This window comes from Poromitra crassiceps (assembly GCF_964638095.1).
Source record: "Poromitra crassiceps genome assembly, chromosome: 3".
NCBI classification, from domain to species: domain Eukaryota; kingdom Metazoa; phylum Chordata; class Actinopteri; order Beryciformes; family Melamphaidae; genus Poromitra; species Poromitra crassiceps.
The window spans coordinates 44,414,385-44,440,573 of NC_139625.1; the positions used below are offsets into that span (position 1 = coordinate 44,414,385).

The following is a 26,189-nucleotide window of genomic DNA, read 5'->3' on the forward strand; positions in this document are numbered from 1 at the left end:
TGTATGTCACCACCTGCTCTCCCTGCAGGGCTTGAAATTAACTTTTTTCACCACCTGCCAATATGGCTGCTAGATTTTAAAGTTACCAGAAAATTAGAATTTCCACTTGCCGAAATGTTTTTCTTGAAATAAACCAGAATATCAGTTGGTTAATTTAAGCATAAGTATCAGTAAGTGGCCCGGGATTCTCAAAGCCTGTGTTGAGGGTCACACAAGAACAAAAATGCACTCTTGAAGCTAAATAAATCCAAAACCAAGCCGTATGTTGCCCATGTATGGCTTAGAGGGACCCAACAGAGTGCAGAGAGCTGAATTTGGTGCAATTTGGCATAGCGTCACCTACTGGCAACACAAAAAGCGGTTTATCTCGATAGCCATTAGTCTGATCAACTTCAAACTTGGGGAGTGCGCTGCTGGGAACCAAACAGAGCAGTGCCAAATTTTGTGCAATTCGACACAGCGCCACCTACTGGCAACACAAAATGCGGTTTATCTTGAGAACCGTTCTTCCGATTGACTTCAAAGTTGGAGAGTGTGCTGCTGGCGAACTCGGCGTAGTGCAGTACCGAATTATGTGCAATTTGTGATAGCACCACCTACTGGCAACACAAAAAATAAGTTTATCTTGAGAAACATTTGTCCGATTTACTTCAAACTTGGGGCAGTGCGCTGCTCGGACCCCGATGGAGTGTGGTGCCGCATTTCATGCAATTTGGACTTAGGCATAGTCATAGTGCCACCTACTGGCAACAAAAAAAGCAGTTTATCTCGAGAATCATTCATCCTAGATCATCGCTAGAAATTGCAGTGTTAAACTTTGTGCAATTCAACCAATAAGATCACAGTTTTCATGTATCTCCAGCCTTCATGTCCGTCCAATCGACTTCTGTATGTCTGTCCTTCGTGTATCTCGAGAACCATTTGCCAGATCGACTTCAAACTTGGGGAGTGCACTTAGGGGGACCTGACAGAGTGCAGTGTGTGTGTGTGTGTGTGTGTGTGTGTGTGTGTGTGTGTGGAAGGGGGGGGGGGGGGGGGGGGGCACGGGGTGGTGAATGGGGGAACGGGCCCTGCACTATAGAAAAGCTATAAACGTTAAAGACCCTGCCAAGCAAAATGCACCAAAACCTTCCAACTATGTAATTTGGGGTCTTATGTGCCTAATTGTAAGCATCAAAAAGTTGTATACATTAGTTTCAACCCAACAGTTTTTACTGTTTGCTGAGGCTGGGTTTGAAGTGGGCGGTACTTAGGGCTCATTATGTTACAACCATATCTCCTCATAAAACGTAATCAATCTTATATAAGATCTCAGTTGTCTGTCAAACCTGAGATTAAAAAAATGTCGTTCCCCTCCCCAGTCTGAGACGATACTCGCACATGCGCTGTGTCATTCGGCATTTGCCAGCCCAGGGACTGTGACTCGCTCTTGAGCTCCATAAAGCCCCCCGGCATTCCAGCGCGACTAAGCCGTTGCAGAGTACTCGCATTCGGGCTGCAGTTGAGGAAGCGGGTCGGGGAGCAACATTGAGCTCCAGGGAGCATGTTTCAAAAATCTGATCGCGGCAGTTCTTTCTATGTACATTCAACACCTATATGCTCATGTTTTTGTATCTGTTGGTGAGCTATTTTCAATGATTTTTACGTCATTTATGGGTGTCAGGGAAAGATCCGACTCCATGCAGAAAACACGTGCCAAGCAGCATACTTTGGTTGATTATTTGGACTTGCCTGTAAAGGACATTCTTTATTTTGTGAGTGGTTTTCATTGTACCTACTATACACTGATGTATCGGTATATTGAACTTCCCTGTGTTGCATTTAGGGATGTAACGATAACCGGTTTTAATGATAACCGTGATAAAATTCCTTACAATAATCGTACCATTTCAAATTTTCATTATCATTAAAACTGTGGTACCGTGATTACAGTGCTTTGAAAAACATGGTAAATCCTGTCCACTCAACCAAAGTTGGCAACAGTCTCCCAGATGCATACGTGCACCCTTGGAGAAATGATTTCAGTTATCAATCCTTTTTGGGTCTGAGTTTTCAATATAAATCTTTGTAAAATGATTTCAGTGAGTCTCTCAGTACTTTTTGAACATTTCAGCAATTTTTTGCGAATACCGTAATAATACGATAACTGTGATCATTTTGGTCATGATAATCGTGATCTGAAATTTTCATACCGTTACATCTGCATTGTCTCTCTGATTTATTGCTTTGATTATTTGTTTGCATTCTGCTTGGTGGTTCAGATTTATGCTATGCGGGTTCATGGCAGAGTGTAAATTATTATTATTAATGTGTGTTTATTACGTAACTGGCCCCTGGCCCCTGTGTAACGTGTCCGGTGTGTTTGTGTTTCAGGAGGTGATGGTCAATGTGGGTGATGTTGGAACGGACTATGAACACGGGGTTCAGCTGTTGAAGAAGCTCAGCGAGTTCAGAGGCGCCAGGGTGAGTCTTCTGGAAGGGGTCGGTAGGGTTGCCTCATGTTTAGAGAGACTGTAGTGGAACCAGGTGTCAAAAGTTTAATCCCCACAAATGCCAACGCTTGTCAATCAAATACCATGTGTCTTGCTCAGTTGACTAGACAGCAGTCTAAATCTTTGGTCTTGACACATTTAGGGTACACATATAGATTCAGTCAGTGTCTCGTCATAGACGCGTGTTCAATGGATCAGCGTGGGGTAAATCCTCCCGTTCTTCCAATGCAGCAGAGTTAGCATTTATCTGCTAGCCCAGCCAAGGCAGACAGGATCAGGGATTCAACCCCCGCAGTGAACGTAACATCCGAACAGATGTCTAGGTACCTGCTTTTGAATGCCCAATCCTGTAGTGTAGAGCTGTAGCACCGACCTTTGGTGAGTCAGCCCATTGAGATATATGGGGTGTTTTACCCCACCGTCTAGTCTCGTGCGCCAGCCATAGTAACATTTTGTGGGCGTTCCCACACAGACCAACTGTATCCATAGTCCAGCCTGAGTGACAGAGCTAGAAGGGCTTGGGGATCTCAGGCTCTCTAAGAACCACGCTTGATGTGATCAGTATAATTGCAATTTGAGCTGTCGATCTAACTCGTAACAACAATAATGATGATGATGATGATGACGAAGATGTATTTGACCTGTAGGAGGTGACGGTGGATGATGCCCACATCACAGCTATCAACAGACTGGCAGCCAGACTGGAGAAGAGGCAGAGCACTGACGAGCTGTTCACTGTCAGACAGAGGAGACAGCAACTCAATGACAGGTCACACACACATGCACACACGCACGCACGCACGCACACACACACACTCCCACACTCACTCCCAGCTCGTCACTTTTTAACGCACTGGGTACCCCTTTTTTGCCTTTTTTCGATGCCACGATACCGTAGCCACCAACGTTGTGTTACAGTTATGGTTAGGCAACTAAAACAATGTGGTAAAGGTTAGAGAACTTGGTAAAGGTTAAAAAAATGGTTTGGTCATGGCTAAATAAGAAAAACGTTAAGTTGCGGTTGAAATGTAAATGAAAAAGCTGGGGATCCAACCCCGGTCGTCGACAGCGAAAGAAAATGTAAACGCCCATCTGTCACCCCGACCATAGTCTCGCTGGCCAGCCTCCCCTTCCTTCCGTGAGAGGAGTCTGGTGGCACGGAAACAGGCTGCTGGCATAAGCCCTCCCCTGCTCTACAGCTGCTCTCCCTTTGGAAGACGCTGCCGGATTTCCGCTCCCCGCTTAAGAAGCTCTGTCATTGGCTCTGACCATGTCAATCAGAGCGGCTTCCGTGTCGCTCTGTGTGTCGCTGTAAATAGTCCCCTGCTGCCGCAGGGAAAACAACAACGCTAACTAGATGGCAAGATAACGGTAGAAACTTACACACTAGCTTGTTGCTACATGCTGAAAATGGCAAGTTGGATTGTTGGAAACTATTTTCCAAGGCTAAGCGCCGCCCATCGCAATTCCATAATGGTGACCAGCGCCACCAGACTCCTTTCACGGAAGGGAGGGGAGGCTGGCCAGCGAGACTACCCCGACCACAATGCCCTTACTGGCCACCGTTTGATGTCATTGTTGTCTAGGGCTGTCCCAAACGATTATTTTCTTATCGATTCGACTAACGATTATTTTTTCGATTAGTCGATTAATCTAGCGATTATTTTCTATTTAATTTTTTTATTATATAACAATAAATTTACCCAAAACAAATAAATAAACAAAAACTTCTCAATTTCAGTATTTTATTTAACCATCTCATTCTCGTTTGGGGAAAAACTCTTCCACACTGCTTTGCTTCCTGAAAAGAGAGAGAGATAAATAATAATATAATACTGTAGGGAGGGACATATTTAAAATTAGTCTAAGTCTAATTTCCATGTCTGTTATTATGATATGATCATATGAATTATTATTATTATTAATATGAATCTTATTATTATATAATAGATAGTGCCTGCCTATTTGTCAGTTGCCTGCTCTCATCACGAAAATACTGGACCACCTGACACATACGGTAGATTAAATTGATCATCATCATGATTCATCACTGTATGTATGAACCCTTTCCCTAAACTGAGGAGGATCAGTATTTTTACAGGACATGGATTTATTTAATCACTGGAGTAATGTGCATTGTGCAGCTAACTCAGCCAAATGTATGTTTGCATCAGTGTGGGGGTAAGGAAATAAATAATACAAACGATTTACAGACTAACAGTCACAGACTGTAACAATGGTCTGTAACGTTAGTTTTGATCTCATCTTACATGGCCGTGAACCCAAACAGAAGAATGTAAAAAGCCGAATAGCACTGTTAAATGATGCACGCAGTAAATTAACGTGAGCAGCAACAGACTAACAATGGTCTGTAACATTAGTTTAATCAATTTTCTACATGTTAGCCGTGAAAGCAAACAGAAATATGTACGTTAACGTTAAACGGCCGAATAACACCGTTAAATGGTGTAATGTTATGTTCGCTGCGGTGCAGAAATGACTACTTTTTCCGGCCATCGCTGCCATCTTTTTTGTTTTGTGACGTGTCGACGCACGTAGCGTGCGTCGACGTAATTACGTAGTCGACGTCATCGATTACGTCGACTCGCTGGGACAGCCCTATTGTTGTCATTGTCACACTCCTGCAGCGTGGATTTCAGACGTTGTGGGAGTGACGGAAAAGGGGTACCCAGTCCGTTAAAAGTGACGCCAAGGATAATGGTGAAGTATCAGACTCCACGTTATGGGAAGCATTAAAAGTTGTTGTTCATGTGGATATAATCTCATACGAGTCCAACGCCAAGAAGGAAAGAGAAAGACGACTATTAGAGATTGAAAGTGCTCTTCCTGCCCATGAAGCAGCGTATCAGACCTTAAAAGACCCCTGAATATTATAATAAGATATTGAAGCTTAAGTATGAATATAACTGCATCCTGGGTGGTCAAGTAAACACTCTCCTTTTAAAGTTGAGACAAAAGCAATTTGAACTGGGAGACAAGCCCGAGAGGCTCTTGGCGCGGCAGCTTAAGGGCGCCCAGGCCTCTAGGTCAATCCTTTCCATCAAATCGAAGACAGGCACCCTGCTGACTGAACCCTAAGGAGATCAACGACCGTTTTAGGGAGTTTTACAGTGAACTCTATTCATCAAAGTGTGAGGCCGCCCGATCTGATTTGGAAGACTTTTTTGACCCGCTTGAAATACCCAGACTGAGGGGCCCTTTACACGAGGGCAGTTTGTGGAAGAAACGACACAATAGCGTTTCCTTCACATCTTTTCCTTCATACCTTCTCCCTGTTTACATGAGCGCTGTTGAATTTTTAAAATGTCGTAATGTACATGCCAGGTCGCTAGGTGGCAGTGTGATCACCTTATTCTTTGCCCATACAAGGACGCTTCTGCATGACGTCATTTCGTAATAGTTTTTCCGGTTTTAAACACGGAAGTAGAGTACGCCTACCGCAGTCATTTAGACTTGCCAAAAAGCTGTTTTCAAGCTAAAATAAACCCCAAACTGTTTTAAAGTTTTAATGTTTGTCGGGTGAGAACGTAACATATATGTGACCAGTTTATCAGAATAACGCCTATTGGAAATCTTTAACGAGCAGCGAGGACCGGGAGCGCTGACTGTGATCTGTCAAACCCTACTGCTACTGGCAGTGAGAAAACACTGTCGACGTGCTTTTGTAACTAACGTTAAATGCCGACCGGGTACAGCCATCGGCTCCTCGCAGCAGTAACGTTACGAACATGTAACTGAAGTTGGCCGCAGTGTAGCTTAATTCTGAATGTTGCCAAACTTCATTCATACTGACTTTTATTTTGAAAATGGTTGCCAACTCGCGCACGGCTATGGCATAATCGCGTTTGTCGCGTGTGCAGGCACGTCAGAGTTCCTGAAATGAGCCGTCTTCAAGCGATTACATGGAGCCCTCAGCGGGAAGCGTCATCAAGAATTTCACTCTGGAAGGTTGTTTCAAAATGTGTCGTTTCCTAAGCCCAAATTCGCCGTCGCCGTCTAAAAGGGAGGCGCTAACGATAAAATAATTCCCCGTCACCATAGGAAACCGTCCTCGTGTAAAGTGCCCCTTAGTGACGCTGCCAGAGAGGACTTAGGCCCAATCCCAATTCCTATCTTAACTCTCAATCTTAACCCTCAGTCTCAAAAATGCGCACTCCCGCGAAGTGCTAGTGCTGTCCCGATTCTCAGTGTGTTGAGTTAAGGGTGAAGTTTAAGGGCTGTATGTCCCTTACTTTTGAGATTTTCCAGGACCACCCTTGGCAGTGAGTGCGATCCCAGAATCCCTTGCGTGTCATCAGCTAGATCCATTCAGATTGTATTCAGACATTGTATTAGCTTAGTTTAATGCTATTTTATGGATTTCCGTTTTGGAATCCTAACAACAATTGTTGTTGCTAACTATCGATAGTCAGTAGCCGTGCTGGTGCGGTCAAGCCATATTATTATTATTATATTATATTATAACATTGTTAACGTTGTTACGAAATGCCATAATTCCCGGTGGTAATGTCATTGTTGAGTTGTTTTTATCAAGATCAACCTACGTGTAATGTTTGCACGGACATTTTCGTAAGATGACCGGGCTAGCGTTATCTCCCAGGCTGTTTATCTAACGATAGATCATTAGATAAAAAGCATGGGAGATAACTGCAAACTATTATCACATGAACACGGTAGTCAGTAGTTACAACATCCAGCAGTGCCGATAACATGTTTCGGTTTAACTGGTGACCGTGTTAACTCGACTACGTTGCAACGTTAGCAATGTTATAATATAATATAATAATAATAATATGGCTTGACCGCACCAGCACGGCTACTGACTATCGATAGTTAGCAACAACAAATGTGTTAGGCTCCAAAACGGAAATCCATAAAATGACATTTAAACTAAGATAATACAATGGTTATCGTAATTTCTACATCTATATAATCAAGGAAATATTTGTAGGGATGCTTTTTTCCTCTTATTTTGAATTGACAGACTGGACGGAGCTTTGGCATATTGCTGCCCCCCACAGTCTGAAGACGTATCTGCCTTTAAGGGCTGTCCCATTTTAAAGTCGCAAGATAGCCCTTAACACTTAGTTTTGAGGGCTACTAAGATTGAGGGTTGAGCTTGAGGGTTAAGATTGAGGGTTAAGAAAAGAATTGGGATTGGGCCTATTTTACATTGGAAGAAATAACCAGCTTCAGAAGAAGGAAACGAGGTCCCTACTTCATGGTACAGTGTTATCACAATATTGGCGCAACAGTAGAATCCCGCGGGGCCTACGAATTAACAAAGAACCCACTCTGGGAAGAGAGAATACAGACTTTTGCAAAAAGTGGTGTGAAATATTAAATAAATGTTCACTGGACTTAATGTTGTTGGTGATAGAGAATGAGAACGAGAAGCTGGAAAAAACCTGTGCCGAGATGGCCACTCTACGTCAAGAAATGTCACAGAAACTTTCAAGTGATGAATTACAGCGCATTGTGCAAGACTGTGACAAAAAGATTGAAACATATAAACGTGAACTGGAACAACAGATGATGACGAAATATCGTCGCGACGCTCTGGATTACAGAGATGACAGAGTGTATCCGTGGCTGTCTGGAGGAACGAGGAGGAGACCCCGAAGCGGTAGATTCACTACGGCACGCCTCCACAAGCGCGTCATCTGAAGCCTTGAGCACCAACACGGAGTCCTCCAATCAGCGTTTTTTACGCTCAGGAAGAACCTTCGCCATGGCAGCGCCACCTCCAATAGAAAGGGGAGGAAGAGGCAAAAGACGAGGAGGGGGAAGAGGCGGCCCCGCCCAAGGGATTCCCCTGTAGAATCAAATGTGATTAACATCTCCAGCCAAGAGTTAAGTAATGATCAATGCAGCTTGTTATCACAAGGTCTTTCATTCGTTCCCTCTAAGAAAGTAGATTCATTCACTACTAGAGTGGAATTATTTAAGTTTTTTCGTACCATAAGACTGAAAGCTTTCTATATGAAGGATACTGTCAGAAACCCTGTGTCTTATCACAGTATGAATCTATCTCAACCTATCGCCACTGGTAAAAAAGTATTCAAACCAAAGAGTACATTTACACCACAGATAAACAATCCATCGGTGGAAACTTTCTGACCGGCTAGTGGAAAGAGATGTCATGGACTTGTGTGCCCAGAGTCAACAAAAACATTTTCCTTCTAATCTTCTAGAGTCTGAGAGGAAAGCTCTGTCTGAGCAGATGAGAAGATGAGAAGAAGAGAACAATGAGAACATTGTTATAAGACATGCGGATAAAGGCGGAGCAATCGTGGTCCAGGATAAATGTGCTTACATTAATGAGATTGAAAGACAATTAAGGGACAAAGATGTATATATTCCTCTACAAACTGACCCCACTGTAAAATTTGGTGATGAAATTAAAACGGTCTTGAAACGAGCCTTAAGAGATAGACAAATTTGTGAAAATGAATATAAATATTTGGTCCAAGACAATCCGATAAGAGCAGTGATGTACACACTCCCTAAAATCCACAAGGACTTATTACATCCTCCTGGCCGCCCAATTATATCAGGAATCGTTTCCCTTACAGAGCCGCTCTCTCACTATGTTGACTCTCACATCAAAGACTTGGGCTGCGTTCCAATACCCATACTTGTACTTCTTTCTTGTAGTATGTACTGCCGCTGCCCTCACATAGTATGGATTGTAGTGTGCAGCATGCATGCAAAATGCATACTATTGGGACACACTACATCTGTCGTCACGTGAGCTTCCTGAACTCCGACCTCTTGCTCACTTCCGCCGACGTCAATAAACAAAGTCTGGCAGTAACAAACAGTACATTATACAAAAAATTCAGACTAAACATTTACAAAATTGGAACAGACAATCAAATAAACAAAATAAAATAAATAAAGCAAAAACATTAAGTCAGAGTTCTAAACAGGAATCAAGATATGCATGTTTTGGTACACACTCCATGCTTGTTTGGTTTTAACATATTTCAAGGCTTTCTTAAAGTTAATTATCTCATTCATGAACACGCAGCTCAGTCAGTGCGACGTAACTCCAGTAGGTAGCGGTAATGCACAAAAAGTTGTTTGCCAACTGCCATAAAACATTAGAAGAAGAAGAAGAAGAAGATGTAACTTCCTGCTGCGCAAAGGATTGTGGGGAAGTTTGGCTGAAGCAGCATGCATCGATGCATACTCCGAAATAGGAGCTGATGTAGTACAACATCCTGGTACTCTTGGCATACTGCATCTGACATACTATGTATTGGGACATACTAATTCTTTTTTTGCCTACTAAATAGTATGGAAGTATGGGTATTGGAACGGGGCCCAGGTCTATGCATTGCCCTCAAAGACACTACAGAGTTTCTGATTAAGTTGAAAGAGTGTCGTGTGGACCCTAATGATTTTCTTTGTACTATGGATACTAGGATTGCTAGTTTATATCCCAGCATACCCCATAAAGATGGCTTGGAAGCCATGCATTATTTTTTTAATCAAATAACTGAATCACATCCATCCTCTGAGTTTCTGTTATCTTTAACAAATGAAGTTTTGACTAAGTGTAGAAAATGCTCCGTAATGGCCCACCATCAGGCCTGTTCTTGGGGCAATTGACGCCCACGAACCAAGGCGCCAACGACGTAATGATGATGACACCGCCATGACATCATCGATGATGATCTCAGAGTTCACCTCGTGAGGTCATCGGTGATGTCAGAGTTTCCCCTGTGAGGTCAGACGGTCTAGGCTGACTGTGATGGCAGACGTGACTTTATGAGGTCACCGATGATGTCATACCTCCCCGGACGTTGTGACATCACCAACGATGTCATACCTCGAATGTGGGGGGGTATAAAAGGTGTTGTTCTGTTATATGTATGGTCCTATGTTCCCCTTTCTGCAATCTGTATGCCACTCTGTATACTGCTTCTGCCTGATATTTCAATAAATTCGCCTGAAAGACATCTCTGTGGTTCTAACCGATCACTGCCCGTGAGCCCTTACCTAAGATCCAGCACACTTCACACTTCACCCAAGGCAAGCACATAAACTTCCCTACACTAAGAATTATTTTAAGTTTCAAGATCAATACTACCTTCAACATCGGGGCTCAGCTATGGGCTCACCGGTGGCTCCAAATTATGCAAATTTGTTTATGGGGAAATTTGAGCTAGATTTTATTTATAATGATAATCCCTATTCTAAGTTTATTAAAAGTTATTGGAGATACATAGACGATCTATTTTTTATTTGGAGTGGTAATGCTGAAGAACTAAAACAATTTCATGCTTTTTTGAACTCTAGAAAGGAATCTATTAAGTTTACATTATGTTATGATTTGGAACAGATTTCTTTCTTGGATGTTTTGGTGAAGAAACATGGGTCCTCTGTACATACTGAGGTTTACAGAAAGGAAACCGACAGAAATACTTTTTTACCAATTCAACAGTTTTCATTCACCAGCATTAAAGAGAAGTCTACCATATAGTCAATTATTGAGGATTAAACGTATTTGTGATTCAATTTGATTTGATGATTATTTTGAGCTATATGCTAAAAACCTTTGCATTCATTTTAAGGAGAGGGGATATGGGGATGATTTACTGGAGAACCATCTTAACAGAGTACGACAAGTGCAGCGGTCTGATTGACTTAAATCTAGTTCCAGAGACACCTCTTCTCAGGGCTTATTTGTATCCACCTATAGTCCTATATCTAAGTCAGTCAAAGAAGTAGTGAGTAGATATTGGCACATACTGGAAAGTGACTTTCACATCTCTAATGCTTTTCAAACTTCACCCAGATATTTTTTATAAGAGGTCCTCCAATTTAAGATATTTTTTAGTAAAGTCAGACCTGCCCAAGAGACCCACTCACTTTCTTTCTCGTCCTATTCCTTCTGGCAATTTTCCTTGCCATAATTGTATACATTGTTATACCATGCTCAAAGGTAATCATTTCACGCATCCAAGTTCTGGTGTGAACATTAAGGTCAGAGGCAGAATCACATGTAACACTAGATATGTTGTTTACCTGTTGAAATGCCCATGTAATTTATACTATGTAGGCAAAACCCAACGCGAGTTAAAAACCAGAATCTGTGAACACAAATGCTGTATACGCAATCATGATGAGAAATCATCAGTTGCGAGACATTTTAATAGTTTGAACCACAGTTTGAGTGATCTTCATTACATGGGCATTTCAACAGTAAATATGCCACGGCGAGGAGGGAATAGAGACAAGATCCTTCTTCAAAGAGAGGCCTATATCCAGTATACTGGATCCACTCCCTTGATACCCTCATCCCTAAGGGGCTTAAAGGAGAATTTCGGTTTTTTACACCACGGTCCTCATTTCCAGCTTAAAATATTATGTTTTACTCACCCAAATACCTTTGGTTTCATTCGGATCCCCACAGAAGATCTGTCGCACTGAGTACACTCCTCAAACAGCCTATAATTGGAGCATACAGGGCAAGCTCCATGATGCGCTCTGTAAATAACACTTTTTCAGTCACACCGCGCTCCATATTCTCATTATATGATACATAAATACACGTGAGGCTGTTTGTACGCCTCCGGGCTGTTCAGGTCTCCTCTAGCGGGGTCTGTGAATCTCAATCTGAAGATGGAGGCCAGCTCTATTGCCAACTGCTCTTTGCCAGCCATGTTATTTTCTAAGCTAGAGAGACCTCGGACCTCACAAAATTCAAGTTTTTTTGTAAAAGATTCAGTCAGAATTGTGTGAGTGTTTTGAGTCTACCAGATTTTTCTGTCCATACACTGATTTGTCTTGATTACTCTTTTTTGCCTACACGGTTAGACAGAACCTTCCATGTTTGGAGTGAGAAGAGGCTAGTTTCCATCAAATACCTATATATAGATAGCCAATTTGCATCCTTTGATCAGCTGAAAAGGAAGTTTGAATTGCCTGGCACACACTGGCTCAGATACTTGCAAATCAGGGATCATGTTCGATCCAAGATCAATACCTTTGAAACACTCCCAGATGAACATGCTTTCTTCGATGTTTTGCTGAGCCCTCCTCATTCCAAGCATCTAATTTCTAGGTTTGTATGTTTGTTTGAAAACTGCATCATGGCCTCTACTGAGAGGATTAGAGAAGCATGGCAGGGGGAACTTGGCATTGAGTTATCTGATATTGTATGGAATAGGAGTTTGTCTGTGGTGCAGCTCTGCTCAGTTAATAGTAGACACCAGCTGATCCAATTTAAAGTCACACATCGTCTTCACTATTCGAAGCAAAAGTTGCACAGGATCTACCCCTCTGTCTCTCCACTATGTGCTAGATGTCAGGTATCGGAGGGCACTCTGTCTCATGCCTTCTGGTTCTGCCCTTCACTGGCAGGATTCTGGGCCAAAATATTTGACTGGTACTCTAACTAAGGCCTATGAAATAACCCTTCAGCCAGAGGCAGAACTCGCCATCTTTAGCTGCTCGGAGTCCTCTCTGGACTTCACTACAGCTGTGCAACAATCTCTGACACTGGGGACAACTGTTGCCAAAAAACTAATTCTTAAGGAATGGAAGTCCCCCTCTTCACCCTCTTTCCAATTGTGGTTGATGACATGATCTCTGTTATACGGATGGAGAGACTCAGGTTCCTGAGAACCAACTCACTCGAAAATAAACTCGAAATATATGGGACCCGTTTTTAGCCTACCTCGATGAGGTTAGTGGCGACGGGTGACTCGCCCGACTGGTTTCCTATAGACCCCTTGCGTGAGATCTCAAGTACATCAGCACCTTACGTGGCTGGTAGCACCACTGTAATGTTGAATGTTCATTATGTTGTATGTTTGTTTTTCTTTTCTTTTCTTTTGTCTGAGCCTGTCTGTTTTGTTTTGTTTGTGTTCTATAGAAAAATGAAAATAAAATTTTGAAAAAGAAAGTGACGCCAAGGGTCGCTCCTCTCCTCCAGGTGGAGTAAGTTCCATGGAGATCTATGCAATTATAAGAAGAGGCTGGAGGGGGCGCTAGTGGTCCATGCCCTCATCAGAGAGCTGGAGGAAGTCCGGGACAGAGCCAATGAGAAGGTTTGTAACATGCTACTAGCTTCAAACTTTACTAAACTTAAACTAGTCGAACACATATCATCTTTTAAATTACTTGTTAATATATTACTGTATTACTTGTTTCATTTCATGAAACTACTCTCCCTGTTTTATTTTAACATATTCCCGCCTCTCTCTGTAGATGCTGCTCCTGCAGGGTCAGGACTGTGGCTTTGACGTGGAGAGCGTGGAGAACCTGATCCGACGTCACGAGGAGACGGAGAGAGAGGCCGGGGTGATCCAGGAGAGGTCAAAGGTGAGACGGGATCTGAGGATTTGCTGCCTTTCTTGTTATTTTCTTTGTGTGAATAGACAAAAACAAAACAAACAACAACAAAAAAGAATCTAAATGCACCCCTCCATCCCCACAGGCCCTGGAAAAGCAGGTCTCAGATCACCTGAAGGCCCGATCCGTCATGGCAGACAAGCTGAGGAAAAAACAGAAGGAGCTCCAGACCGCCCTCAAGACTCTGGACAAGGAGGTTAAACTCAGGTGATGATGATGACAATGATTGTTATTAGTGGTCAGTGTTCTACATGAACGCACTAAAAGAGCGCCGTTGTATAAGAGTGCTCCAGATGTGTTGCAGTTTCTATGGAAGCTGATGAAGGTAGTCTGGAAGAAGTAGGTTATTCCTAAGTAGGGATGGGTACCGAACTCGGTACTTTTACAGGCACCGACCGAAATACGTCGGTACTGCCCCGTACCAGTTCACATAAAAACGAACGGTACCTAATTTCGGTACTTGAACGATTCTGAGTAATAGAAAGAGAGTGGGTAAAATAGAAATTCCGACGGAACCTTAAGGCAACACGCGAGAGCACGTTACGTCAGTACGTCACACACCAACATCAACAAACAGGACCACCCGAAAATGTGGCTACACTTTACCAAGATAGACTCAGACAAAACTGGCTTGCAACATTTGTGATGTGAATTGCAAAGCTGGCCAGGGAAACACCTCAAACTTGAGGAAGCATGGTCAAACACAAGTTATAAAACGGCTCTCTCAAATCAAGCAATCTGATTGGTTCACAGCCATTGTATAATTCCAGTAACCGAGTTCAATAACCCATGGCCATGGGTTATTGGTTGCCATGGCAACTCTCTTACTAAAAGGCTCGAGCTCCATGTTGGGCTTTCCAGAAAGCTCTCAGCTTCTCAGCAAGCGCCAGGATTGGCCAATGTCAACTTCAGTCTCCAGAACGATCCAATCAAATCACCCGCACGTCTATCTTCTTGCTAGAGGTCCCGCCTTACAGTAGTGTCAAAACAAAAAGCTACTCGCTTGCAGCCAGACGCATGATGGCGCAACTCTCTTAGGCTTTGGTTACCTCAAAAACAAAATGGCGGAGACAACTTTCAGATCCTTGTGAATCGATCTTCGCTTATAACTTTACTAATACTTCGCAGAAAATGATGTTTTGTACAAGAATAGACGCGGGCTAATGTCTTAACCCCTCTCTCGCGCGCCCTCACTCTTAACCCCGCATTTCTAAATAAGACGTAACGTTACTTGGTGTCGGCATACGGCTCTGGTGTGGGGCTATGCAAAACCTCTCAGCAAGCGCCAGGATTGGCCAATGTCGACTTCAGTCTCCAGAACGATCCAATCAAATCACCCGCACGTCTATCTTCTTGCTAGAGGTCCCGCCTTACAGTAGTGTTTCAACTGACTCTATCAGAATAAAATGCCAGTCGGACTTATAGTATTATTATTATTATATTATTATACTTGGAAACCGTTTTATAAAAGCAATACAGCACTCGAGCTGCGTGGTGTTGTGGAATATATCCCGCTGATAATTCAGCGGGATATATTCCGCTGAATATCATCAGCATATTATCAGCGGGATATATTCACCACAACACACTTGCTCTCGTGATATATTGCTTAAATATATTTAGCTAAATGCTGAAGAGACTGTAACGTCAGATAGGCTGAGGGTGAATGAAGCAGATAGCCTACCGCACCGCATGCTAACGTTAGCAGCACCTCCTCAGCTGTAACGTTGAGAGAGGCATCGACTTCTACAACATCAGATAACGTTATTTAATTAGCTAGCGTTAGCTGGATAAGTTGTTTCACTGCCGTTGTGGTTGTTAGATAACGGGGCTTTTCACTGTCTCCACAACGACTGCAAACGTTACTACGTTAAACGTTAAACGCTAACGTTACTCTTGCTGCAGTAATTGTCAAGGGTTCATCAGAACGTATTTCCTCAGCCTGTATAGTAGCTATCAACATGAAATAAAAAGCATTTGAGAGCTTAAACCCGTGGCTTTTTATTTGGAAGGGTTACATTTGCCATAATCTTTATTAACATTTCTTAAAATGCATTAGAATATTTTTATTTTTTGGGGTTAAAGATAAAACATTTTTTTAATGAACATTAGGGCAAATATAATACGAAAAGCCAAAGGGTTAAGCTCTCAAATGGTTTTTATTTTATGTTTCTATGTGCTACAGAGCCTGAGATATGAAGGCTTTAGTGAATACAGACGGCTCTCTCTGAGAAGTTTGGATTTTTTTTTTTTACAACTGTAATTTTTTTTGTTATTAGAGCGTGTAAAGTACCGAAAATGGTACCGTTTTGGGTACCGTACCGAATTCCAGGTACCGGTATCGTACCGGTATCGGTTCAAATGTGAACGGTACCCATCCCTAGTCGTCAGATCCTCTTTCCTCCCGTTCACCGACTGCCATTCTCCGCCGCGCACCATCGCACGTGGTGCTCCTAGCAGCTAGCACACGCAGCTAGCCTGCTACTGCTAGGTCGCTCGAGCCCTCAGCCGTCGATTCCAACTTTCTCCGTCGTTCCTCCTCACTCTCTCCGATCAGATAACGTTATTTAATTAGCTAGCGTTAGCTGGATAAGTTGTTTCACTGCCGTTGTGGTTGTTAGATAACGGGGCTTTTCACTGTCTCCACAACGAAAACGTTACTACGTTAAACGTTAAATGCTAACGTTACTCTTGCTGCAGTAATTGTCAAGGGTTCAACAGAACGTATTTCCTCAGCCTGTATAGTAGCTATCAACATGAAGTAAAAAGCATTTGAGAGCTTAAACCCGTGGCTTTTTATTTGGAAGGGTTACATTTGCCATAATCTTTATTAACATTTCTTAAAATGCATTAGAATATTTTTATTTTTTATTTTTTGGGGTTAAAGATAAAACATTTTTTTAATGAACATTAGGGCAAATATAATACGAAAGAAATAAAGAGGAGTCCCGCACACTGTCAATTAAAATGAAATTTTAACCTGATGAAGGTCGATAGACCGAAACGTCGTTAATTAAAGTTTAAAGTTTTTTTTTTGCAAGTAATTGACAGTGTGCGGGACTCCTCTTTATTTCTCTCATATGTACTGCATCTCCGACGCACCTGCCTTTAAGAGATTGAAGGTGTGCATCAGCTCCTTCTGGCAAATATAATACGAAAAGCCAAAGGGTTAAGCTCTCAAATGCTTTTTATTTTATGTTTCTATGTGCTACAGAGCCTGAGATATGAAGGCTTTAGTGAATACCGACGGCTCTCTCTGAGAAGTTTGGATTTTTTTTTTTACAACTGCAATTTTTTTTGTTATTAGAGCGTGTAAAGTACCGAAAATGGTACCGTTTTGGGTACCGTACCGAATTCCAGGTACCGGTATCGTTATTATTCAAATGTTTTTATTGGTTTTTCAAAGCACTCCGTTCTCCAAATTAACACAGACAGAACAGGACAAAACAAAACAAACCCACAACAATACCAACACTACTCAATAAATCAAAATCAATACAATTAAATTAAATTAAATTAAATTAAATTAAACCAGTCAGGACAAGAACACAAATACATACACAAGGTACAATTGACGAATAAACAAAACAAAACAAAACAAAATGTAGGATAGGATGGGGGGGGGGGGGGGGAGCAGCTACTCTTCTATAACCTGTGGGAACTCCGTCTCGAAGTAGGACAGAAACGGTTGCCAGATCTTAAGGTATTTCTGGGTGGAGCCTCGGGCAGTGTGTTTAAGCTGTTCTAGTTTGAGATGGGACATTACTTCTTCTACCCAGCGCTTATGGGATGGTGCCCTAACCTTAGGTACCGGTATCGTACCGGTATCGGTTCAAATGTGAACGGTACCCATCCCTATTCCTAAGGCGTGGCGCAGAGCACGGGGAATCTTCATTCCTAAAGAAAGGGACTCATTAGAGATAAGTCAGTTTAGACCTATCAGTCTACTTAATGTTGAAGGGAAGGTTTTCTTTAGTGTTGTGGCAGAGGCTGTCTAGTTACCTAGAAAAGAATAGGCTAATAGATACTTCGGTGCAAAAGGCTGGAATTCCCGGCTTCTCCAGGTGCTTAGAGTACACCAGCATGATCTGCCACCAAATCAAGTCAGATAGGCGTGAGAAGAGAGACCTGCATGTAGTATTCTTGGACCTGGCTAATGCTTTCGGGTCAGTGCCGCATAGTCTGTTATGGGAGGCTTTTGATTTCTTTAGAGTGCCAGGTAGTATAAAGAGCTTAGTTAAAGCCTACTTCTTAGATATTCAACTCTGCTTTACCACAGCAGAGTACACTACAGCTTGGCAGCAGCTGGAGATAGGCATTATGGCAGGGTGTACAATTTCCCCATTAGCTTTTACCATGGCAACGGAGATCATTATTAGGGCTTCAAAATGGGTAGTGGGTGGAGAAAGGCTGCAGGGAGGGCTGCGGCTCCCTCCAATTAGGGCATACATGGATGATATGACGACTATGACGTCAACTGCTCCATGTACTAGCACAGTGATACTCAACTGGCGGCCCGCGCGCCCCCTGTGTGGCCCGCGATGGAATTTTTTTTTTTTTTTTTTTTTACAGTGCACCTGAACGCAACATGCAAGATACCCGCTGAATAAGGCCATGTTCAGACTAGGAGGCCAAATCTGATTTGTGAACTTTAGTGACCTATTAATTACTTTATCCAGATTGGTGTTATGAGTCTGGACGCTCCAAGTCTGATTTGTGTCACTTGTCCCAAACCACACATGGAGGTAGTTTCCAATCTGCTTTCGACTGATGTGACTTGAGTGCGGACGCGCAGATCCACCAAATCTGATTTGAACGTCACTCGCAACTCGTTATCAAATGCCTCTGCGCAGGAAAACCACGTCACCCACGTACGTATTTACTGACGCCCACGTCATTACCATAGCAACCCATGCAGATAGGCTGTTTAGGTCTGGCCACACAGATCCGACTTGAGAATCAGATTTGTGGCAGTGCGGACACCCCCCAAATCAGATTTGGGAAACCAATCAAGATAATGATGATTAATGACTTTATCAGTAAATCAGATTTGCCTGTAATGTGAACATGGCCTAAGTGTCCAAATGTTCATGTCATTCTGGCCAATACTCCACTTCTGTTATAGCATTATAGCATTTCAGTCTGGAATATGGAATATCTTTCAATAATCTATTATTTAGCTGCTAAATTGTCAAATACCGCCGTCTGCTCGCTACCCAGGCACTTATGTATGTACTTAACCTAACTAACTATCCGGTGTGCACAACATTGTCAGACTAAACTCCGGCTGACACCCCAAAAACCTACAATCCGCTACAGAAAAATGTATATTGATTGGTTATTAACTGGCCCCTGGCCTTCTATCATTTCACGAAAGTGGCCCCCGGGCAGAGCAAGTTGAGTATCCCTGTACTAGCAGACTGTTGGATAAGTTAAATAGTAATCTGCAGTGGGCTAGAGTGAAAGTGAAGCCAATTAAGTCCAGGAGTATTTCAATCATTAAAGGGAGGGTAGTAGGTAAGAAGTTTGTTATAAATGATGAGGTGGTGCCTACAGTGTTAGAGAAACGAGTCAAGAGTTTGGGAAGATGGTATGATGCAAATCTCAGTGATAAGGGACAGTTTGAGGAGGTGAGGCAGGAAATGATTCAAGGTATTCAAGTATAGACAAGTCAGGGCTCCCAGGAAAGTTAAAGTTGTGGTGTTTGCAGTTTGGATTGTTGCCTCGGTTGATGTGGCCACTGACAGTGTATGAGGTTCCCCTTTCAAAGGTAGAAAAGCTAGAAAGGATGATTAACTCATTCATTAGAAAATGGCTCGGAGTCCCACGCTGCCTAAGCAGTGCAGCCTTATATGGGAAAGGCATATTGGAATTGCCATTATCTAGCCTGACAGAGGAGTTCAAGTGTGCTAAGGTTAGACTGGAAATGAATCTGACTCAGTCAAAGGATCCAGTGGTTAGGAGTGTAGCGCCCACAGTTAAAACAGGGAGGAAGTGGAACCCAAAGGAGGCAGTACAGCAAGCACAGTTAGCTCTTAGACACAGGGATATCATAGACCAGGTGCAGCACGGGCGTGGAGGCTTAGGGTTGTGCATAGGGAAACCTGTGTGGAACAAGGAATCAGTAATAGAAAAGTGGAAGATGGTAGTTGAAGAAGTACATAGGCAAGAGGAGGCAGTAAGATGTACTAAGGCAGTGTCGCAGGCAAAGCAAGGACAGTGCGTGAACTGGGAGAGTGTCGAGAAGAGAAAGTTGAAGTGGAGAGAGTTGTGGAGCATGGAGGCCAGCAGAATTAGATTTATTATAGGGGCTACTTATGATGTGCTGCCATCTCCCCAGAACTTAACACGTTCACTGCCAATGACGTGTTGATACGTAAAAAAAAATCCAACGGTTGACTGCCAATGACGTGTTGATACGTCAAAAAAAAAAAAAGTTTTTTTTTGACGGTGGGACGTTGATCTAACCCTTTTACATCTCTTATATAAATATTGAAGCCACCGAACGTGTACAACCCATTCCACCGACCCACTAAGTGGCGACAGTGCTCTCCAGACTAGAAAAAGCTGAGCCAAAACTGCAGGGGAACGCGCGATGAAACCATTCTCATACTGTAAAATGGATTGGCGAAAACGCTTTCGCTTTCGCGCTGATTGCTGGCGGTGGGGGATTGCAAATTTGCATAATAGATTATGGGTGCAACACACTTTGAAACACGCAGCATAAATAAGACCAGAATCGCAAAAGAAACCCCGTTTCTTGGGGTTTCTCAACCGAAACCCCAAGAAACGAGCGAGCCCATCCTCGCCCAGCGGCCGCCAGCAGACAGGAGCAGCAGCAGCAGCAGCAGCAGAAACGAGCTTGTGACACGCCCGCTGCAGCCAAGAAGAACACACACGGAGGGAGGAGTTTGAAGTAGAGGGGGGTTTCCTGCTGTTATGGAGGAAATTACTGTTCAAAACTATTGTTTAGATGTCTGACGTCTTACTGATGCCAAAAATGAATGGTTAAAGTGACTGTTATATCGAATTTCACAAAAAGCTATTTATCTCAGCTTAAATTTTCAGACGCTGAAACCATGCTGTATTCAAGTGCTAATGCCTACATAACTACTAACTCTACAAACTAACTCTTTTAGACAGAGAAAGCACACATTCTATTAGTTCTTTTGAGATATTTTGTGTTCACAAAATCTTAGCAGAAAAGAATCCTCGGGTCTTGAAAGATGAGCCAGAATCCTCAAAAAAACCCTCTGGCAGAAGCTACCTACAGTAAAAAAAAAATGGCTGGCAGTGAATGTGTTAAATCAGTGGTTGGGCGAGGATGGTGCCTGCCCGTTGTGTTCTAGTGTATGTACACTGAGGCATATACTGTCAGGGTGTAAGGTCAGTCTCTCCCAGGGGCGATACACCTGGCATCACAACCAGGTGTTGAAATGTTTGGCAGCTGCAGTTGAGGAAAAGCGGCTAGAAGTAAATTCTCTAGATGCTAGCAAAGAGACTAGACAGATCAAATTTGTAGGTGAGGGAGAAAAGATTAGACCAATTAAGGTCAGGCACAAGTTAGGGCAGCTAAGTGTAGGTGGAGCCTGGGAAATGAGGGTTGACTTGAATGAACAACTAGTCATCCCAGCATATATAGTTAGCACCCGGCTACGTCCGGACTCGTTACTGTGGTCTGAGGTAGAGAAGATAGTTTATTTTATCGAACTCACAGTCCCCTGGGAAGATCGAGTTGAGGAGGCTTATTAGCGCAAGAAAGCTAGGTATGCTGAAATGGCAGCAGAGCAGCGAGGTTGGAGGGCTGCGGCCTGTAGAGGTGGGCTGCCGTGGTTTTGTGGCAAAGTCTGTTATTGCCCTACTAACTGAGTTGGGCATTCGGGGACGGAGCCTGAAGCTTGCGGTTAGCAACATGTCTCAGGCAGCAGAACGAGCAAGTGAATGGCTGTGGCTAAGGAGGAAACATGCTAGCTGGGGAGCTCGCTAAGGTAAGATTGATTGTTTGTTGTTGGTCATGATTGACGGTCCGCATCAACAGGGCTGAATCATTGACAGTGGTGGTGTAGTTAAGAATGTCATACCGAACCGACCTGGAAAGCTAGGCTTAGATGGTGAGGTAATATGCAGTTTTGCGGTGGTAGCATGGAGGGGGGTGTTTCCAGGATGCTGGATTACACCGTTAAGCCTTCTTGAGGTGTCGTGGGCCTAACTAAAACCCCAATGACATGCTTTATACTAGGGGTGTCACAATATATCGTCCCACGAAATTTCGCGATAGTAAAACGTCACGATATGTATCGTTGAGATGAAATCTCATATCGCAAAAAAAAAAAAAAAAAAAAAAATCCAAAAAATATACTAAGAAACGTCTTTGTTTGTTGAAGTTCAATGTGTGGAAAGTCGTTCAGTTGAACAAGTCTCTGAAGAGACACATGATAAGTTATACAGGAGAGAAACCATTCAATTGAGTTTCTGGCAAAACTGTTTACTTGACAGGAAAAACTGAAGATGCATAAAAAATAGATTAAGAAAAGTCTTGTTGTTTGAGTTTGAAGAAAAACTGAAGATGCATAATGAGAATTTATACTGCTGAGAAACCTTTTAGTTCAAAGTAAATCTAAGTGACGGTGTAACTCATTCTATTTAAAGATAAGCCTTATCTCCAATCTCATGTTTTTTCTAGTTGTTATTGTAATAACAATTTCCCACAACAGCATGCATTGTATTTGTGCATTTCAAATAAAATACTACTTTTCCAGTCATATATTGTCATTATTCAAGTTTAAAAAAATATTGTTAAAATCGTATCGTATCGTATCGTATCGTTATCGTGAACCCAGTATCGTGATACGTATCGTATCGTGAACTGAGTGTATTGTGACACCCCTACTTTATACTGCTGTTGGCTAGGGTAGGTAACTGGTGATTTGTGTCTTGTTTATTAGTTTGTTAGCCTGTTAGCTTGTTTTATTCTGGATTGGGCTTCTAAATGTGTTTTTCCTCGGATTTTGGCACAAGGGATAGTAACATCGTGTCCTGTGTATTAATTAATACAGCTGTTGTGATAAAGATTTCCGTGCAGACTGAGGCCGACTGAAGCCGCAAAAGCGTCAAGTGAGCCAGAATAACATTGAAACTTCTGGTTAAAACCTTCACAATAATGGTAATTAAATAAACGAATAGTCTTATTGATGCATGTTGCAACGTTTTTTGTGTGTGATCCGAAATACACAGAAGACATATAGAACACAGACAACTAAAGTAAATTTGAACGCGTAGTGAGTCGACGACTCTGATTTTTATTTACCCAGTTATAAAATGCGGCTTTTATTTTTAAGGTAAAAACGCCTAGCTTCCCCTATTCTGTCTGTTTCTAACGGGCTTGATTTAGCTTTGTGATTAAAGTTTTAATGAATTTTCCACGCGATAGAGTGACACAGAAGTCACAATGGTACCCTAATAAACTGCTCCAGATTGGATTACTGAATAAAACCCCAGTAAAGCAACATAAAAAAAGACCTGAGCACAATTGGGACTTCACTTGAGGAAATGCATCGCAGATGTGGGACACAGTGATTAATAGGCTATGTGCGACATTAGTAGCGGGCACTTAACGCAGATTATGTGTTTTTAGCAAATCGTTATTGTTGGTGTTCCCATTGTGAGGGCAGGAATACCGGCTCAATAGACTCTCATTTCACGGAGGAAAAACACACATGCTGCTCTTGGCATCATGAAGCCGGAAAGAGAAAGACTTTATTTGTGCATGCTCATTTATAGACAACAGGTCAACATGCTGATGCCAATAGTGACGTCATAAGAGCCAGGCACGTGCAGAGAACATTAGAGGGGCAGGGGCTCAAATTCATAAAAGGGCACTACAGCCGCCGTCTGGAGGGTGGCGGCGGAAATTTGAGGCAATTTGAAGGCCAATTTAGGGGTATAACTCATTTTAAATATTCCGATTTTAACCAGATTTAGAGGACTGACTGACTGATATATCTGTCAGACTGTGTGCGCCTGTGCTGCTGCTGTCCGTCTGCATGGTTGCTCTGGCTGAGTGGAGTGCGCACTGCTGGAGTGGGTGGGGACGGGCCACGTGCGTTTTTGGGTTGGTGCCTTCAGGGGCGGTTTAGAAAAACACTGCTCCATGCAGAGGCCTATTACAAATGGTGCATTCAAGGCCAAGAGAGCTCGGAAAAGGCATTTCTCTTTGAATGCTGCCTTCAGTGATGGCATGGAAAGGGCAATTTCCATACAAAGCATCATTAGAAATGCATTCATGGTCAGGAAAGGGCACTTTTTATTTTATTTTTTCATGTGTCTGAGCTGTTTGTTTTGTTCATGTGTTGTTGGAATGAAAATGAAAAATGTATTATAATAAAAAAGAAAAGAAAAAAAAAGGCACTTTTTACAGACTGAAAAAAAGGAAGGGGCTCAAGCCCCCTTTCATGTCTATGGGCCCTATTCTCCCACAGGCCTTCGGCGCTAAAACGGGCCTTAAACGCAAAAAAACGTGCCTTGCGCCTGCTTCGGGAAGATATCAATATGGCTTTACGCTGCCAAATGCGCTTTAGGCCGAATGGGCGTGGCGCAGTCCCAGAATGGGCCAGAATGGGCGTGTCGGCCGTAAATCTCGGCGTACTGATATCTTCCCACCTGGCATAAATTTAGCGCTTTGCGCTTTTGAAAACCAGGCCTATTCAGTGCGCCAGTTGCAAGGAGCGCTCTTCTGCCTCTCCCCTGTCACCCTTCTCTGTCTCTCTCTGAAACCAGGCCTATTCAGTGCGCCAGTGCTCTTCTGCCTCTTCTCTGTCACCCTTCTCTCTCTCTCTCTGACTCCCTCGCTTAGACAGGCACAACACACTTCCCATATAGGAAAAATAAGTTGTAAGTTGCCTGGCATGTCCCAGCCTGCATTGTGCTTCTCCATTTCGCTACTAAATAGCAACCAAATGAGGCGAAATAGATATAAAAGGTCGATCTAAATTAATGTGTAATGGTAACACAACCTGCAATTGTACACATTTCAATATTGGACCAAATGAAACATCGAAATGAATACACCACCCTATGTGAAACATATATGTCCTCCTGGGCCTATATATATCTCTTGTGGATTTAACGTGATTTAGATAAGTGACAGCGGAACGCGCTGCGGAACGCGCTTCTACTGTCATGTGCTATACTGTGATGTCCGCTCCAATAACTTGGCCCTACTTCACATTTAGTTTTACAATAAAAACACATTTATGCAATGACTTTACATAATGTAGGGTATATTTATGTGCATCATTCTACCTGCAGCAGGGGAGAGAAAACGATATCTTTCTGGACAAGCTTTCACCAATATAAAATTAATCTCATCATATAGGGATAGGCTATATTTTTCTAGCTGATGCCTTTAGAACATTCTTTTCACTTTGATCTTGCTATAGTGTAGCATATTTACATGCTTGCAGTATTTAAACTGCAGTTAGATTGGTTTGAGAAGCATAATAATATGGAATAATAGCCTATATGGAGACAGACAGACTGGATGAAGGGAGGGGGGGGGCAGAGCGCTTGGCTTCTGTCTGGTTTTGCTGGACCACTGGAATTGGAGCTTAAAAGGCAAGCGTGCGATTCGTTTATTGCACTTATCCAATGAGCATGACGGTGCATAATTTTACGCTTAAAAGGCGTGGTTGTAATGGTTTAGGCTGCGTGTAGCCCCAAGACCAAGATATCAAGTGCGCTGGTCCACGCCCACTGTGCCAGGCGCTCGGCGTAGAAACTAGGCCGATGCAACGATAGGGGCCTAACTGTTTGTCTGTGTCTGACTTGACCTCAAATCCTTCGGGCTGCTCCATGTACATCTCACAATCAATCGGAGCATGGAGGTAAGCTGTTTTAACATCCATTTGGTGGATGACTAAGTTATCCTGAACAGCTATTTGCATTAAGGTACGTACTGAGGTCATATTTGCAGTTGGAGAGAAAGTCTCCTTATAGTCAATTCCAGCTACTTGGCTATATCCTTTTGCAACATATCTGGCCTTGTAGGTTTCAGATTGGTCTGCATTGTCTTTGATTGCATAAACCCAACGTCCCCCCACTGCATTTTTACCTTGTGGCAGTGTGGTCAGTGTGAAAGTATTATTTTCCATAAGAGAATCCATTTCCTCCTCCATAGCACTAGCCCACATTTCAGATTTTGTTGAGCTCATGGCTTCTTTGAAGGTTTTTGGTACATTACAAGCCACTCTGTAGCAGTAGTCAATATTGGTTAATACCTCTTCATTACACTCGACTTTACATTCATAGTCT

The 26,189-nt window shown here is 42.8% G+C and overlaps 1 protein-coding gene across 1 annotated transcript in view; it reads left to right on the forward strand.

Moving 5' to 3' along the window:
* Window positions 1-26,189, forward strand: part of sptbn5 (spectrin, beta, non-erythrocytic 5) — a gene marked incomplete at both ends in the record, with an annotated part of 320,085 nt that overhangs the window by 187,228 nt on the left and 106,668 nt on the right. Inside the window, 5 exons of the mRNA XM_083633035.1 lie at window positions 2,374-2,463; window positions 3,140-3,261; window positions 13,462-13,576; window positions 13,737-13,850; window positions 13,966-14,087. Coding sequence (XP_083489161.1) covers window positions 2,374-2,463; window positions 3,140-3,261; window positions 13,462-13,576; window positions 13,737-13,850; window positions 13,966-14,087 — 563 coding nt within the window. The remainder of the gene's footprint in view (window positions 1-2,373; window positions 2,464-3,139; window positions 3,262-13,461; window positions 13,577-13,736; window positions 13,851-13,965; window positions 14,088-26,189) is intronic.